Source organism: Natator depressus, chromosome 1, assembly GCF_965152275.1.
Source record: "Natator depressus isolate rNatDep1 chromosome 1, rNatDep2.hap1, whole genome shotgun sequence".
Lineage (NCBI taxonomy): Eukaryota > Metazoa > Chordata > Testudines > Cheloniidae > Natator > Natator depressus.
The window spans coordinates 250,945,367-250,961,869 of record NC_134234.1 but is presented as its reverse complement, the minus strand read 5'-3'; the positions used below and the strand labels follow the sequence as shown (position 1 = coordinate 250,961,869).

The window sequence follows — 16,503 nt, the reverse complement described above, 5'->3', positions numbered from 1 at the left end:
CCATTCTGCCCTGGCTGGAAGTGGTTGCCAGTATATACGGGGTTTATAGTTTGGCTAAATGGCTCTCAGCCTCCCAACTATACACATTGTTCCAGCGCCCCTCCATTAACCCATTTTCTTTGGAGGCAGGGTGTGTGTGAATTATACTAAGTACTATTGTGTATGGTACTATTTAAAAGGATTTTATTTTTCCTTAATCCCAAAGACTCCCCCACCCTCAGGGTGCATATTTCCCAATGCACTACACCCCACCTTGCCCATTGTCACTGGTCACTCAAATCCTGCTGGCTCTCCCTTGAGGCTGTCACTAGAATTGTGTCGCCTGCCCTCCCCCCAGTGGAACCCTTCCCCCCTCATTCCCCCCCAGCCCAGTTCGCCCCTGCACAGGGGGGCAAGCGGAGATGCCAGCCCACCTGTTTCTCTGCACCACACAGCACTTTTTCAAAAAAGTTGGCAAGAGCAAATGGGACAAATGCTCACTTTTGCCAAAGAAGTCGGGATGGCTGGGACAGGCTTAAAAAAGGGACTGCCAGCCAAAGCAGAACATATGGTCACCCTATAAAACACCACCTTTTCTTTGCACAGTTTCAAGAATCAGAGGGGTAGCTGTGTTAGTCTGGATCTGTAAAAGCGGCAAAGAGTCCTGTGGCACCTTATAGACTAACAGACATATTGGAGCATAAGCTTTCTTGGGTGAATACCCACTTTGTGATATTCACCCATGAAAGCTTATGCTCCAATACGTCTGTTAGTCTATAAGGTACCACAGGACTCTTTGCTGCTTTTGCACGGTTTGTAATCCACCCACTGCTACACTGGGCTAGCACATAACCCAGAAAGTGAAATAATTAGAAATAAAGGCAAAACTATGGGCATGGCTATGCTACAGCTGACTAGCTTCCCTCAGCCTAGCCAGATCTAGGTCAGCTTAACTACGGCACTCAGTGTGAATATTTCACACCTCTGAGCAACATAGCTATGTCAATCTAATTTATTAGCATAGACTAGACCTAATTCAGGTTCATTGCTCCTAGTGAATGATCTGCTGAAAGAAAAACCAAAAAAAAACCAGTAAAGATACCAAGAAGTTAATTTTATAATCAACTTTAATAAAAAAAACACAGACTAACACGGCTGTTACTCTGAAACCTTTAAATACACCTTTAATTACCAAGGAAAGATTTCCCCTAACCCATCTGAGACACTTCTCAAATTTGCCTTTATATATTTTTTATTTGTACTTTTGTAATTACTTTCCATACTTCAGCTGTTTCTTGTTCAAAAGAGCTTTCATATTTAAGAGCAGTATAAGCTCAGACATCATTGTTACGAAGAGAGCAAGAACACATAAAGGAGACCTTAAGCAGAATGACAGGTTTCAGAGTAGCAGCCATGTTAGTCTGTATTCGCAAAAAGAAAAGGAGTACTTGTGGCACCTTAGAGACTAACAAATTTATTTGAGCATAAGCTTTCGTGAGCTACAGCTCACTTCATCGGATTCATTCACCTTAAGCAGAATAAAATTCTAACCAAAGATGAAGAGAATTCATTAATTGAAATAGGTCATGTTTTAAAAAAGTATCCTCTTCAAGCAGAGCTTTGTAAATTAGCATTTAAGGCAGTTGAATGTAGTGTCATGGTATTGACCCACTTGTCTCACGATAGGAAGTCCTTTTTTAATGTAACAGGTTAAAATGTTTCTCTTTTGTTTAAACTAGAGAGATACATGCATAACTACTACAAGCCCCAGGTAATCCTGAGTGACAGCTAAGCATGTTTTTCAAAAGAACGATGAATGTATTTTTGTCTTTTTTTTTTTTAAAGTGTAGTTAAGATATGCAGACTTTGCGCAGCTGTTGAACTGCATGTGATACAATCTGGCTCAAGATTTTCAAACACAACGAAGAAGGGACATGATAATATACAAAATAATGGTAAATAAAGGTATACCAGGAATTTTTTGTTCACCATGTCTCATTGTACAAGAACAAGGGGACACTCAGTGAATCATAGAAATGTAGCGCTGAAAGGGACGTCGAGAGGTCATTCAGTCCAGCCATCCACACTGGGGCAGGACCAAGTATACCTAGACCATCCCTGGCTGTGTTTGTCTACCCTGTTCTTAAAAATCTCCAAGATGAGGATTCCACAGCCTCCCTTCACTTATTCCAGGGCTTAATTACCCTTAGAGTTTTCTTACTATTAACCTAAATCTCCCTTTCTGCAGTTTAATCAGATCATTTCTTGTCCTGTCTTCAATGGACATGGAGAACATTGCTCACAGTCTTTCTTGTAACAGCCCTTAACATATTTGAAGACTTACCATGTCCTGTCCTCAATCTTTTCCTCATGACTAAGCATGACTTTTTTTTTTTTTTTTTTTTAAAGAACTTTTGCTCCTAGGTCAGGTTTTCTAAACTTACCGTTTTTGTTTTTCTCCTCTAGACTGCGTATATTTTGTCCACATCTTTCTTGAAGTGTCTCACCAAAAACTGGACACAGTACTCCAGTAGAGACCTCATCAGTGAAGAGTAGAAAGGAACAATTAGCTCTCATGTCTTACATATGATGTTCCTGTTAATGCATCCCAGACACTAGAAGATGGCAAATTGAAAACTGATCAAAGGAAGTATTTTCATACAATGCAGGTTAGTCTGTAGAACAGTCAGAGACCAGGACATAGGCATTCATGCCTAGTGGTTGGAACAGAAGTCAGTCAGCCAGGAATAGAAACCCAGGTCAGAGCCAAAGTGAGAAATTGGAGCCAAGGCTCCTAGCTGGGTTACCTGGAGTAGAGAAGCAAAGGAAAGGCTGGGTACAAGCAAGAGCTATCGCAGCTGTGGGCAAATGCTTTGAGCAGGCACCAAACTGCTGGTGCTGGGCTAGAGAGCTATTCTGCCAACTCTGGCTACTCCACCTGATTAGTAGGAAATCAAGCAATCTGCTACAGCAGGGGTCGGCAACCTTTCAGAAGTGGTGGGCCGAGTCTTCATTTATTCACTCTAATTTAAGGTTTCACGTGCCAGTAATACATTTTAACGTTTTTAGAAGGTCTCTTTCTAGAAGTCTGTAATATATAACTAAACTATTGTTGTATGTAAAGTAAATAAGGTTTTTAAAACATTTAAGAAGCTTCATTTAAAATTAAATTAAAATGCAGAGCCCCCCGGACCGGTGGCCAGGACCCAGGCAGTGTGAGTGCCACTGAAAATCAGCTTGCATGCTGCCAGTGGCACTCTTTAGGTTGCCCAGTGACTGACTCTGCTGCAGGCCCTGATTCCAGATGGGAACTGAATACTAAATAGTATAATTGAGCCCAAGAGTTTAGCAGACTTAAAACAGTGATTAGACATTTACTAAAACATAATATACAGCAGTAAGTACCAAATAAAAAGCCATGAATTTTGGAAGAGATATAAACCCTCATGCTTCAGGACTAAAGGCAACCAATAATTATAGGTTGCGTAAGAGGAAATTTACCCTGCCTCTTACAGGTCTTTTAGCACCTTCCTCTGTAGCATCTGGTGTTGGCCATTGTCCATAACAAACTATTGAATTAGCTGGACCACTGGTCTGATTTAGTATAGCAATTCATGTGTTCCTCACACAGGTGCTGTTGGTGGAGTACTGAAAACAGTTTCACATGGTAATTTAAACTTTTTCTGCTGCTTTTGCAGTTTTGCATTAAAGGATGGACAACAACAGGAAGTGTGTGCTGATTACAAATAAAAATAATTACACAAGAGTATCCTGCCTCTATTCACCTGTTTCTCTCCCAATAAGGAATGAACCCAGACCAGAAGTCCCTACTTGACTACTGAGAAGCAGAACACTATTTTAAAAAAACAAACACCTAATTATTTGTTCTCCACTGAAGTAGATTTTTGTAAATAGAGTAACAGTGTACTGTAGAAAGGTGGACTCACTATTGGCATGCCCCTTTGCAGCTGGGTGTGGCACAGCAGCTATCCTTTCTAGCAGCCTCTGTCTACAGTCACTTCAGTGGTCTCGTCTCATGACATAGCCCTCCAGTCAGGTCACATCACATTTAAGTCCATCCCTTCTGCAGTAACAGAAAGCCCAACAAACAGACATTGGAACAAATAATCTCAAGACTGTGTCTCTCCAGCCCTCTGACTTGGGGCCCACTGGTCATCACACTCTCCTCTCCTTCCTAGTGGGGAACCCATGCTCACCATCTACATTGTGTTCCAATCCAGATACCCTATGTCTGCTCTGTCAGACACCTCATCACTGCCTTCCTGGACTCTTTCCTACCATTAGCCTTTCTTCAGGCATTTTCCTTAGCCCCTTCCTGGGGCCTTTGTAACAAGCAGCATCTCCCAGGGCTTCTCCCCAGAGGTCTAGTTCCTACCCTTGTTTCAGGGTCAGCCACGCAAGTTTGCACTAGTCCTGTGGATACGAGGTATCATCCCTCTCTGGACTTCCTCCTCACTCTCCAAGCCTTCCTGTTCCCCACAGGTCTTTCTACTCTCTACTTCCCTACTCCCCAGAAGGAGACCATTTTTCTCTCTCCCCATGCAGCCCTTCAAACTTCAGACCCAACCGCATTTTAAGATTTGCGATCACAGCCTCTTGGGATTTACTGCCTCAAGTTTCCTTTTAGCTCAGGAGGTCCTGCCTCTAGCCCTAGGCTTCACTAACTCTTGCTCAGTACCTTCTGATTCTAGAACAAGTGAGGCCTCCACAAGCATCTCATAGCCTTTAACCCAAAAGAGAAAGCTACCTTTCTCCTAGTTCTCTTCCCTAGCCTTCCCTCTATTAGCCTGTGCTCCTTCCTTTATGAAAACCAAGAGGCACTGGAACCACGATCATAGCACCACTCAGGTTTGGCCCATCTATGGGGGGGTGGAGAGGCCAAAACTAAAGGAAGCTGTGTCCAGCTTTACCCACTTGAAATGTTGGGAGGTATGGGCTCCTGTTAAGTGTTTCGTCGCCTGTGTGGGGTACAGACACCTTACATTTTTCCATATTGTCCCTCTCCAACTCCTGAACTTTATGAAATATTATTGATATTTAAGGTGCAGCAGCAGCCATAGGCCCCTGTCATGATTAAAGAGCTCTGTGGTGTTTGTTGCTATACAAGCTACCACTGATCCACACACCTTAAAAAGAGTTTGTGGGGCAAGTTTCACTCCCATTGAAATCTATGGAAGTTTTGCCATTGACTTCAATAGAAGCATGAATGGCCTTAAGGCTTTCAAATACTGTTTCCTTATAGGCTTAACATCAAGTTCTCAAAGAAGAGGAAAAGGATAAAAATGAGGAACAGAGGCCCCAAATCACCTCTCTTTTTCCTTTCTCTCTGCCCATAACATCCACAAAGCCTGAAGGACAAGGCAAGGAGCCCAAACTTTAAATAAGATAACACTGGTATTTCAAAGGGTAACAACAAGCTTAACAAAACAACTTTTTCTCATGATCTCATTCTTTTTGGTCACATGCTTAGGGCCTATGCAAATATTCCAACTCAGTTTAAAACTAGAGTCCATCCACATCTAATCTGGGCCTATATTCCTATATAAAATGTGATTTATTGGGGTCTCTTGACCATAGAGGGAAATTGGGATGGGAGTCTCTGTTCTCTTTGGGAGACTATGAGAGAGATATTGGCCTTAATAGGCTCTTGTGGTAGGTGAAGCAGAGTATGAACTGTGAGCTATATTTAGTGCTGTGCTGGTTGGAGATATGCATGTAGAGGTTTTTATTTTTGGAACTTTACTTTTAAATAGCCTAAATTTCAAATGTTTGTTTGTTTAATAACCACATTCTAATATTTTGAAATAAAGGATATTGCTTTATTTAAAACCTTAATTCCATTTTCATGTCTGGGAATTTTATTAAATCCAGACATGCCTTAGTGCCCTAAATTGGAACATTTCTATTTAAAACTGAAACAAAAACAGTTGTATCAAATGGAAGAAATATGAACATAAGTGATTCTCAGTGAGAAAGATGCTGTAGTCTGTTTGCTTATCCTTACTCTAATTAAGGAAGAAGATATATAAGCATGAGTTATAGCATACTCACATCTAGTCTAGGATGCTGTGTCCCAGGTTACCACAAGCTTGGTACATTAAAGCACTGAGACTTAATTTATTAACAACTGTACCTAACAACTGTAAGCTTGACTGACTCAAAGTATTCTCCTCCTCCTCCTTGCACTGATGGAAAACAGGACTAACTCCATCAAAACCAATGGATTTACATCAATATACAATGGTGAAAGTGAGAGAAGTCAGGCCCATCCCTGCACTGCCAGGTTATCCACATACTACTTGTCTAAATTCCCCCAAACCCATCCCAGCATGCACAAGGCCCAGTCAAACCTAGGGTGGATTCTCAGTGGATAACCTTTTTGGGTGTTCCACAGTCTTGGTCAACAATCTGGTGCAGCTGTTGCCAGGATATTATATGGGGATAACCAGCAAAGCTGAAATTGTAAGAGCAGATTCAGCTCTGGTTTATCCTACAGAAGTAAAGATAGCTTCTCCCCTGAATTTGGCCCTTAGCCACCAACTGCTCCTAGGACAGCCCATAGTAAAACATTGGCTATTTTACGGTGATCTGTGCAATGCACTTCTGAGGAGTATAAAGGTGCCTCACTATTGCCCTCCTCACTCAGACACACCCTAGTCCCCCTCCCCCAGCTATCCTTAAATTACCCGGGCGCAGGCCACCGTGCTGGGGCCTGGGTTCATTGCATTCATTTTATGCAAACATCCCAGTGGCGATTTACAAGTTTCATTCTCATTTTTAAGGGCCAGATCCTGGGCGCCACTGGCGAAAGGCCCCACCTTGGCAGCTCAGCGGGGCGGGGGAGTTCCCAGCAGGGGACGCTGTGCTGCTCCTGCGGGGCCGGGGCCCGCAGCCTCCTCGCTCTTCCCAGCGGGCAACAGGGATGGGACAGGCCGCTTGAGCTCAGCCACCGCCGTTCCCACCGGGTACAAAGGAAGTGGGGGGAAGGGTTCGCTCCCTTCCCTCTTCCCACGGGTCGCCCCTCAGGAGAGCCGGCGTGAGAGGTGAGGAGCCGTCCCGGCCGAAGGGGACACAGGAGCCGAGGGGCTGAGCACCGGCGGCTGCTCCCGCAGCAGGGCGGCCCGCGCTTGACTGAGGCAACCCCGCCACTGGGGAGCTCAGGCAGGGCTCGTTCCCCCCGGCGAGCACCACAGCGGGGCCCGGCCGCCTTCCCCTCCAGGCTCAGGATCCAGTGGGGTCCGCAACACCCCCCATTGCCAACATGGAGCTGGGGCTGCCGCCCCCACCCATTCGGAGCGTGCGCAGGATCCTGGGTCACAGCCTGTTCCTCACGCCTTTACCCGCGCGGCGCCCAGCCCGGCAATGGCAGCGCGCGCGAGCGGGGAGCGGTCCAGTTATTAGCCCATCCTCGGCTCTTCTGGGTCACCCCGCGCTGAATCCCTCTCTCGAGCTGCCGCTGAGAGTTGAGGCTAGAGAGAGCCCCCCGTTTCCTGGGTACAGTGCGGGGCGGAGGGAGGCTGTAAATGGCGTTTGTTTTCCTAATTAGGTGAAAAGAAAAGGAGGACTTGTGGCACCTTAGAGACTAACCAATTTATTTGAGCATGAGCTTTCGTGAGCTACAGCTCACTTCATCGGATGCACACTGTGGAAAGTGTATTATGCATCCGATGAAGTGAGCTGTAGCTCACGAAAGCTTTTGCTCAAATAAATTGGTTAGTCTCTAAGGTGCCACAAGTCCTCCTTTTCTTTTTGCGAATACAGACTAACAGGGCTGTTACTCTGAAACCTGTAATTAGGTGAAGACATTTGAGCATATTGAAGGGGAAATTTCAAAAAGCAAAGCGCAGGCGTCTGAGCTGAGCGTTAGCGACTATTCCATAATATTATTCCAGAACTTGGTTATTTTGAAGACAGTGTTTTCCTACAAAGCCTCTTGTAAATAATGATATTCTCATTTACAGACTTTGCAATATTATTTCAATATCCAGCCATAGCTTTTCGACACTTTTAGCAGGACACTATCAATTTTTAAGTTCAAATTAATGTCATGTATTACACATGCCCTGAGTACCCATACTAAGTATTGGGTGTTAACAAATCACATTTTTCTACTTTTTAAAAATGCTTTTCTCTTTCTTGTTTCTATGTGACCCTCACTAAACAACAGAGAAACTGACTACACGCAAAGTAGTGTCTACAGAATAAAACTATCTAATTTGTTTCACTTTAGTAATCTGGGGCATTTTTTATAGGTAAAACGTTGAAACAGAAGTGTAAATTTTAAGTTGGCTGGGTCCCTTTGACAGAACCTGTGATTTATGTGCCTGACCTCAGATAAACACGGATAGCATTTACTAGGCCAAATTTCACTCTTTATAATTTTGCTTAAGAAATCTATTAGATGTTAGTGTTCATGGGTAGTGTATTTATAAGTGAATATGGTGCTGAAGTCTATTCTAGTCTTTTAAGGCCTTTCTTTGACAATTTGTAAGTTGAAAATAAAAGTTGGGCTTGGCTATTTTACCAGTAAGTACTTCTATGGATCCCATTGCCAAAGTCTCCAAGCACTTTTAATAATACTTCATTTCTATGAGAGCTGTGGATTGAAGATGCTAAAGTGTTTCACACAGTTTAACTAAGGCCCTGATCCTGCAAATACTTACAATACATGCTTAAGTTTACACACCAAGTAGCTCCATTGAATTCAGTAGGACTACTCACAGTACAAAAAGTTAAGCACTTGGATAAGACTTTGCAAGATCAGGGCCTTAGGCCTTAAACCCCATGAAATATTATTCCAGTTTTTCAAGATCGGGAAACTAAAGCACAGAAAGTTGAGTGACTTGTCAACAGTTACACAGCAAGGCTTTGACAGACCTAGAAACAGACCAAGATTGCTTGAGTCCCAGTTCTGTGCTTCAGCTTGCTAGACAAGGCTTCCTTAAATTATGAAACTCTTGTGATCACATCAAAAACCTTAGATTGTGACTTTAGCATGTTCACATAGTAGACATGGATTATGGGTAGAAATCTTATTCAGCTTCAAAAATTTGAAATAACATCAAAGAAGCATTCTAGTAAAAATGTTTTACATCAGTGTCCTCTTATATGTAAGGTAAATGTGCATATAATTATTTAAGAATTAGAACTAAATTTCTAAAGTATTAAAGGCTTTTTAATCCATCAGAAAAAAGGTATAACAAGCTAATAGAAGTTTAAGCTAGACAAATTCAGACAAGAACTAAGGGGCAGATTTTTAAGTGAGAACAATTAACCATTGGAATAATTTACCTAGGACTCGATGGATTCTCCATCATTTGAGGGCTTTAAAGAAATACTGGATATCTTTCTAAAAAGATATCAAAAGTTGGATGCAGAAATTACTGGGGAGGGTTCTTTGTCCTGTGGTAGGTGGGAGATTAGTCTACTAGAATATCATAATGGTCTCTTCTGTCCTTAAAGCAGTGGCCCCCAAACTTTTCACAGTTGTCCCCCTCCCCATCCTGTCCACATCCCTGCTCCCGGGAGCTGGGAGAGGGTCCGCAGCATCGGGGGTGGGGGTGGGGCGGAGGCGTGGACAGGAGTAGTGGGGGGCAGGCTTGGGGCCAGGAGTAGCACCAAGGCTGGGTCTGGGAGCCATGGTCAGGGGCCAAGGCTGGGGGTGGAGCAAGGCTAGCCTGCACTCCTTCCCCACCCCTGTGAGAGCTGGCCCAGGACCTGCAGCACCCCCCTCAGACATTCCTCTGTGCCCCCCAATGGGGCTATGCCCCACAATTTGGGGACCACTTTCTTAAAGTCCATGAAAAATTGACATTTTTCCTGCTCTCTTTTTGATCTTTATAAGGGTTTTTTTAGCTGAGGAGAAACTGCTATACAGTAAAACTGACAGTACACAAAGTTTGCAAATGCACAAACTGATCTTTTTTGCTGACTTTCAATTATAGTAATCAGTGGTGTGTTACTTATAGCAATAATTGGTACAAAATTTTCAAACAAATATGATTTTTCAAGTTTTTACTGTCCCCTTTAACTTCTAAAAAGTTTTGATAAAAAGTAGAAATTTAAGAAGTTTTAAAATTTATCTGATAGTGCCCTTTTGTATTTAAACACTGCTGTTCTTCCTGTCATCTCAGAATATGTGCAGCTGCATTAATGATAACCTAATTTCAGTTAGAGTGTGGGTGGAAACACTAAGTATCCAAAACCACATTCTGATTGACTGGTTGGGTCTGTCACATCTGTGCACCAAATCCAAAGGATGCACAGATAGGAGCTCATTTACACATAAATCCGTTTGCTCATTATATTCAACAGGTGACAGTAGAAGTTGAGTACAGAAAAAGATAAAGCAGCTGTGGGGATGGGAGATGAAGAAAAGGAGTTGTCTGAAGGAGAAAGAGTGATAACAATAACTCCCTCCCCAAAATGCCAAGCTGCCAGTTCAGCCACTTTTAACCTACCTGTCTAGTCAGAAGAAAGCTGTCCAATAGTCCAAATTATCATTTATTATAAAAAGTGAGTTCAGTGGCTTTTAGGATATATACTGCCATTGAAAGAAACAATGTCTGGGAAAAATTAAACAAATATATTCAAAGTATTTGAGAAAGGCATTTAGCTTTTCCCTCTCATTTGGTCCTTTTAATTGGAACTTCAGTTAAAAAAAAGAAAGAAAAAAAGGCTAAATTGCATAGAATCCCATACTTTAAATGTGCAACTGGAGAGCTACACTCTAATAGCAATAAGACACTCCCGAGTGCCCCTGAGTTGGCTAATGATACATATTTTGCATGGTTGGGTGAATCCTGCCTTGTATCTTGCAGTACATCAGAGGCATTCACCAGTAGCCTATTAATGAACACCCTTTTGGGGACTATTGATATACTAACCATGTGGGAACAGTTAAACTTGTGTGGTATTTGGGGCAGAACACTCACATTCTGCCCCATGTTCCATATATGGCATTTTGGTGTTTTATTGTTCTATTGAAGCATCCTTTGGGATGTTAGCAGGAAATGCCAGCTTTCATTCCACTTCAGAATGAATATAAGTATGTGAAAATGTTCCTTTTGGAAGTAATTGTCTCTTATAGCAGCTCAGGTTTGAACATGAATATCTTTTGAACATACCATATAAGACAGAAATTAACATTTTTCTCTTTTGTTTTTACATTCATTTTGTATATAGTGCAGCACTCCAGAATGTTGAGAGGAATCACTAATAGTGCAGCACACGTGTTTACACTTCCGTTGGCTAGATCTCAGCGCTGCGAACCAGTGGTGACTCTCTCATCCCTGCGGAATAAAGTAAAGGATGGAAGCTTTTTACAGCAATCTAGTTATACAACTGATATAAAATCGAAAGTGGAGAACAAAAGAACGGTGGAGAATCTCTACAGATTATCCGTTGATATTAAAAAAATTCGGAGACTAAAGGAGTGGGTCCTCTTTCAGGATGCAGCCTATGTTAAAGAAACTGCTCATGCTTTACGAGAAATGGGAGCTGATAAGACTGCCATAGCAAATATTTTGGAACGTTGCCCAGAGGCAATCCTCCGTACCCCAGCAGAGATAAACTCTCAAAGAGATCTGTGGCAATCAGTATGCCAAAATGAAAAACAACTGGTCAAATTAATAGAACAGTTTCCAGAGTCTTTTTTTACTGTTGAACATCTTGAGAACCAGAAATCTAATGTTCAATTCTTTCAAGAGTTGGGACTGAAGAATAATATAATCACGAGGTTCTTCACAAGTGCCCCCGATATTTTTTACAAGCCTGTTGAGAAAAACAAACATATAGTAGAGACATTACAGAGAACGTATCTAAATTTAGGTGGTTCTAATGCCAATATGAAGATCTGGCTTCTGAAATTATTGAGTCAAAACCCATTTATTTTGTTAAATACCTCCACAGCAGTTCAAGAGAACTTGGAGTTTCTCCAGAAGAAAGATTTCACTGATTCTGAAGTTCTGCAACTGCTATCCAGGCTTAAAGGTTTTATTTTTAATCTTAGCCCTAACACTATGCAGAAGAGCATGTTTTTTTCCAAAGATGTTTTTAAGTGCAATGATCAAGAATTAAAAGAGCTAGTGTTGAAATGCCCCGCTCTGCTCTACAATTCTGTTCCAGTTCTGGAAGAAAGGCTCAAGGGACTGTTGAAGGAAGGAATTTCTGTAGATCAGATTAAAGAGACACCAGTGGTGCTGGAGCTGACAACCCAAATTGTGCAGTACAGAATTAAAAAGTTAGCTGCTTTAGGATACAATATAAAAAATGGAAATCTAGAAAATTTGAATGGAACAAAGAGAGATTTTGAAGCCATTTATTGTAGGATACAAGCAAAGAGAGAGAGACCAATGTTTAATCCTGTTGCTCCTTTAGATTAATTTGAATGTCTTTATTCAAAAAGGGAACTTTATCCTTTCTTAACCTTAGCCAATTTGTAGTCTGCTGCATGAAGTTGTGGCTTTAATTCATAGGTCACTAGTACTTTTAAAAATTGTATTACAAAAAGTGACCATAATAAAAGGTTAGCAATATCATGTAAATGATAACAATAAGGACTAGGTTTTTAGATTGTATCCCAACCACACAATTTTTAAAGAAGTTTCCCCTATCAAACTGGCCACCAACTTACCTAGGTCTTTAGCGGTTGGTGTTGCACTGGCCAGTCTATGATAATGCCGAGAGCGATTATACTAACCAACAAGAAAAGTTAGCAGCATGAATTTTCAATACTGTTCATCAGGCAGCAGGTAAGTAAAAAAGGCTTTCAAAAAGTCCTCTAGGTAACTGCCACTGCAACAAAGAGGCCACTGGAGCTTGAGCCCAAATTGAAGCTGGCAGTCTGATGGGGTGGAAGGAGATTACAAAACTAGAGTCTCCACTGAGGGGATGTGCAAGGACTATTTACCATATTTATGTACAATCATTACTCTAAGAGGGCCCTGTAAACATCTTAGTGTGGTCTCTCATGGCGTCTCATCTTCTCCTGAGTGACCTTCCTAGTTTTCTTTCAGTTAGTTCCTGGACCTTCACCTCCAATTAAGTCCATCAGCTCTTCACATTTTGGGTTTGCAGTCTCTTGGCTGTTTTCTTAGAGACAGCCTGATACTATTCTTTTCTGCCTCCCTTTCCTTCTCTGTACTCTCCATTTTTTCCCCTTGTTTCCTCTATTTGTTGCAGCTGTGGATGCCTGCTTCCATGATTGGCAGCTGCCTGGGGTTCTGATCAAGCTGCTTGCTTATAAATAGGAAAAACCCTCCCCATCTATGCTCAGTCTGGGATTTGTACACCCCATTACAGGCCCTGATCTGGTTGGGGACTCTGGGTGCTCATATAATGCAAATAAATAACAAAATGGTTCTAGAGGGTCTCTTTCGAGGTTATGAAACCTCAAGCTGGCTCCTCTTGCAGGAACTCTTTTTTTTTTTTTTGGCCTTGGCTTCTGTCTCTAATTCCCCCTTCTCTTCCTTGGACTAGAAAGAGAACAGGATCAGAAAGGGAATTAGCTGAGGTAAAGACTGTGCTTCCAGAAGGAAGGAAGCAAAGAAGTCTGAGTGGAAGAGTATGGTCTTGTGCCTTTTACAGTAGCTGTGGCTCAGGCACAAGTCTTTGCTTTTAAACTGGTGAACATTAAAAGTGGACAAGATATACAAACAGCCACTGCTGTTGTTTCCTAAGCATATGGAAAAACTGATATCTTAGATACCATGATGTGGTAACCATTGAGAAATGTTGACCTTTTAATAGTGGCTACTGTAGGTAGTCATTAGGCTTTCTGGGTGTGAAAGAAATGGTACATGACAAAAACAGTCATGAAATGTCACCTGACAAATTAAAGTTGTCAAGGGTTTCTGCATAAGCTTTCATGAGAAAGTGGTCTGTATATATTCCTCCTTGGCAGGCAGGAGATAATGCATGAAAGAGCAGTGAGGTGAGCAACTGCTAAGGGACATGTTCCATATTTAAAGTGTCTGGAAACTTAAACATTATATTCAAACAAGTGTGATCAAAAATATCAAACTAAGTTGATTTGGTATCAAATTTCCATAAGAAAAACTTACTAAATTCTTGGGGCTCAACAATGAACCAAAATTGTTGACTACAATGGGAGTTTTTGTTATGCATTAAATACAAGATCAGGTCTGTTCTCTTTGAAGTAACCCTGCTGTACACGTGAACAGTTATTTTGCTTGTCATGAGTATACATTTCAGATACATGAATACAGTACAATTGACTGTAACACTTGCTACGTTCGCTATATAATTAAGGACATGTTGGCAATAAATCTGGTTTTTCTTTGTTTCCTCTTATTTTCTTAGAGGTTTACAACTGCTGAGGAAACTTGGTATTGGATTATTTACTAAGATAAATACTTTTTTCCTTGCAAACAACATGCTCAGCACATACACCCTTCCTTTTCTGATCTGTCAATGAGGTTTGAGGATGTTGGGAACTAATCAGTGTTATGATATAGTCCCTATCTTTCAGTACTCAAGGGACAGGGGGATTCATCCTCTATGCTAAGTAAACTGTAATTTTGTGATTGTTATGCATTTTCCCCCAGGTACAAGGAGACACTTCAGATATCCAAAAGGGTAGATATAATTGGCAATATAATAGGTAACACTGAACCATTGCAGCACTAAATAGACAGACGGCCTGTTAGTTATACCTTTTGATGAAAATGGTGGCTTAGAGACAGAGGAAGAAGGGAATTTCCTGCTGGAAGTTAAATCAAGATGTAGCTGATTTCTTATTTATATACTGATGTAAGTATTTTCCAGTTGCCTTGAGCGCATTATGCTCAGCCTGCTATACTGGGCTCATTTAATTCTTCAGAAACATAGTGCAGCTAACTTGAGAGAACTTTGGAGGTAATTGAATATGACTGAAGTCTCTTGCTGTTGAAAAAGCATTTGATGGTGCCTCTGGGGATTGTACTTTCAAAAAAAATTTAAGAAATGTGGGTATGTTAGTAACTTACTTGAGTTTCTGTCTTTCAGATTGAAGAGTGTACACAGCATTAAATTAACCAATCAGCATGAAACTGGTTTGTTGTTACTTCAGCCAGTAAGGATCACCTCTAAAAAAAATATTACTAATGTAATAATTCTCATTATCCTTCTTGAAACGTCATTTAATAGGCCCACCCATGTTACTCTATTGTGCTATTATGCTTTCACTTTCCCAAATATAAAAAGAATTTAAATTGGTTTCCATTTTTTATCTCTCTGCATTTGTCTTCATTTTTCAGACTGCAAGATCTGCAGGCAAGGACTGTCTGTGTTTTGAACAAGTGCCAAACATGCTGACAGTTATGTTTTGCTACACAGGATTAATTTAATAATTTTGTTAAAGGGGCTATCCAAATTTACTCTCCAGTCCCATTCCAGTTTGTTTCTGTTTTCAGATCAAAGGTCTGTTTGGTCCTCAAATGAAACATTCCTTCACCCAGCCAGAAATTCAGATGATGTAAAAATGATCATGTAAGAAGTCACACAAGTTCATAAACATTCAAATGTTTACTACACAGCTACATACTACTAAATGTGTAGTCCTAGAAACCACCTATGCCTGTTTTCTGCTAGAGTTGAGTTTTCAACTTTTCCAAAAGTTTCCCACAAGAAATCCAGCTTCTGATATAGTGTAAAACTTCTATCCCTCCCTCCTTACTGAAGGTTGGTCCAATAAAAGATATTACATCAGCCACCTTGTCTCTAACACCCCTCCCTACACCATTTTCCTCTTTCTCCTCTGTTACAATTGAAAACACCACGTTATTCCCAGTCACACAGGCTCAGCCAGGTAGTCTTCTCAAATTCCTCCCAGTAGTCTGTACAAATCTTGCCCCTTCACTCTTTATTCTGTTTTGAGGATATGATCCTTCCCTCACAGTGCCAACAGCTAAAACCTTAACCATGATCTAATGAACTCCCATCTTAACTACTGCTCCTCCAACTTCCCCAACACATCATAAAACTGAGCCGCCACCAGGATGTGCACATCTGAATAGAGAACCACTTAATTATATTGTTGTAACCCTCATTCTTTCTTGTCCCCCTTCCCCTCAAATAACTTAAAATCAGAGAGTTTTCCATCTGTAAGATCTTTTCAGAACGAGGTACAGAGCTGTATAGAACTCTGCCCACAAAGCAGCAAAGAGCTGTCCATGCTTTAGCTGCCATGGACATCTCTCTCGTGGAACTGAGAAAGTCTCAGTCTCACAGCTCAAGAATTTTCCACACATGGAGAGTCACAGAGACAAGCTTATTTCCTGACTGTAAACTGTTTGGGACAGAGACTTGGGATTAAGACATTGGATTGTGACTCTGGAGATCAGCGTTCAGTTTCCTGTGCCATTAGTATTCATTGGACCTTGGGGAAATTCATTTTCTCTCTCTCTGCTTCAGTTCCCCGGTCTGTTAAAATAGGAATATGTTCTTCCACTATTTTTCTTGTCTGAACAGTAGGACAGTCCTTGGTGCATCCTATCTGTACAT

General features: G+C 41.4%; 1 protein-coding gene across 1 annotated transcript; it reads left to right on the top strand.

The window, feature by feature from the left end:
- Positions 1–6,849: 6,849 nt before the first annotated feature.
- On the top strand, positions 6,850–15,146 carry MTERF2 (mitochondrial transcription termination factor 2). Its single transcript, XM_074949833.1, has 2 exons — positions 6,850–7,043; positions 11,185–15,146. Exon 2 carries the CDS (start codon positions 11,199–11,201, stop codon positions 12,381–12,383), a length of 1,185 nt encoding a protein of 394 aa, XP_074805934.1. The 5' UTR covers positions 6,850–7,043; positions 11,185–11,198; the 3' UTR covers positions 12,384–15,146.
- Positions 15,147–16,503: the final 1,357 nt, after the last annotated feature.

Excerpts from the sequence above, each read along its gene's own strand:
- MTERF2 (XM_074949833.1), top strand. The coding sequence starts at position 11,199 with ATGTTGAGAGGAATCACTAATAGTGCAGCACACGTGTTTACACTTCCG.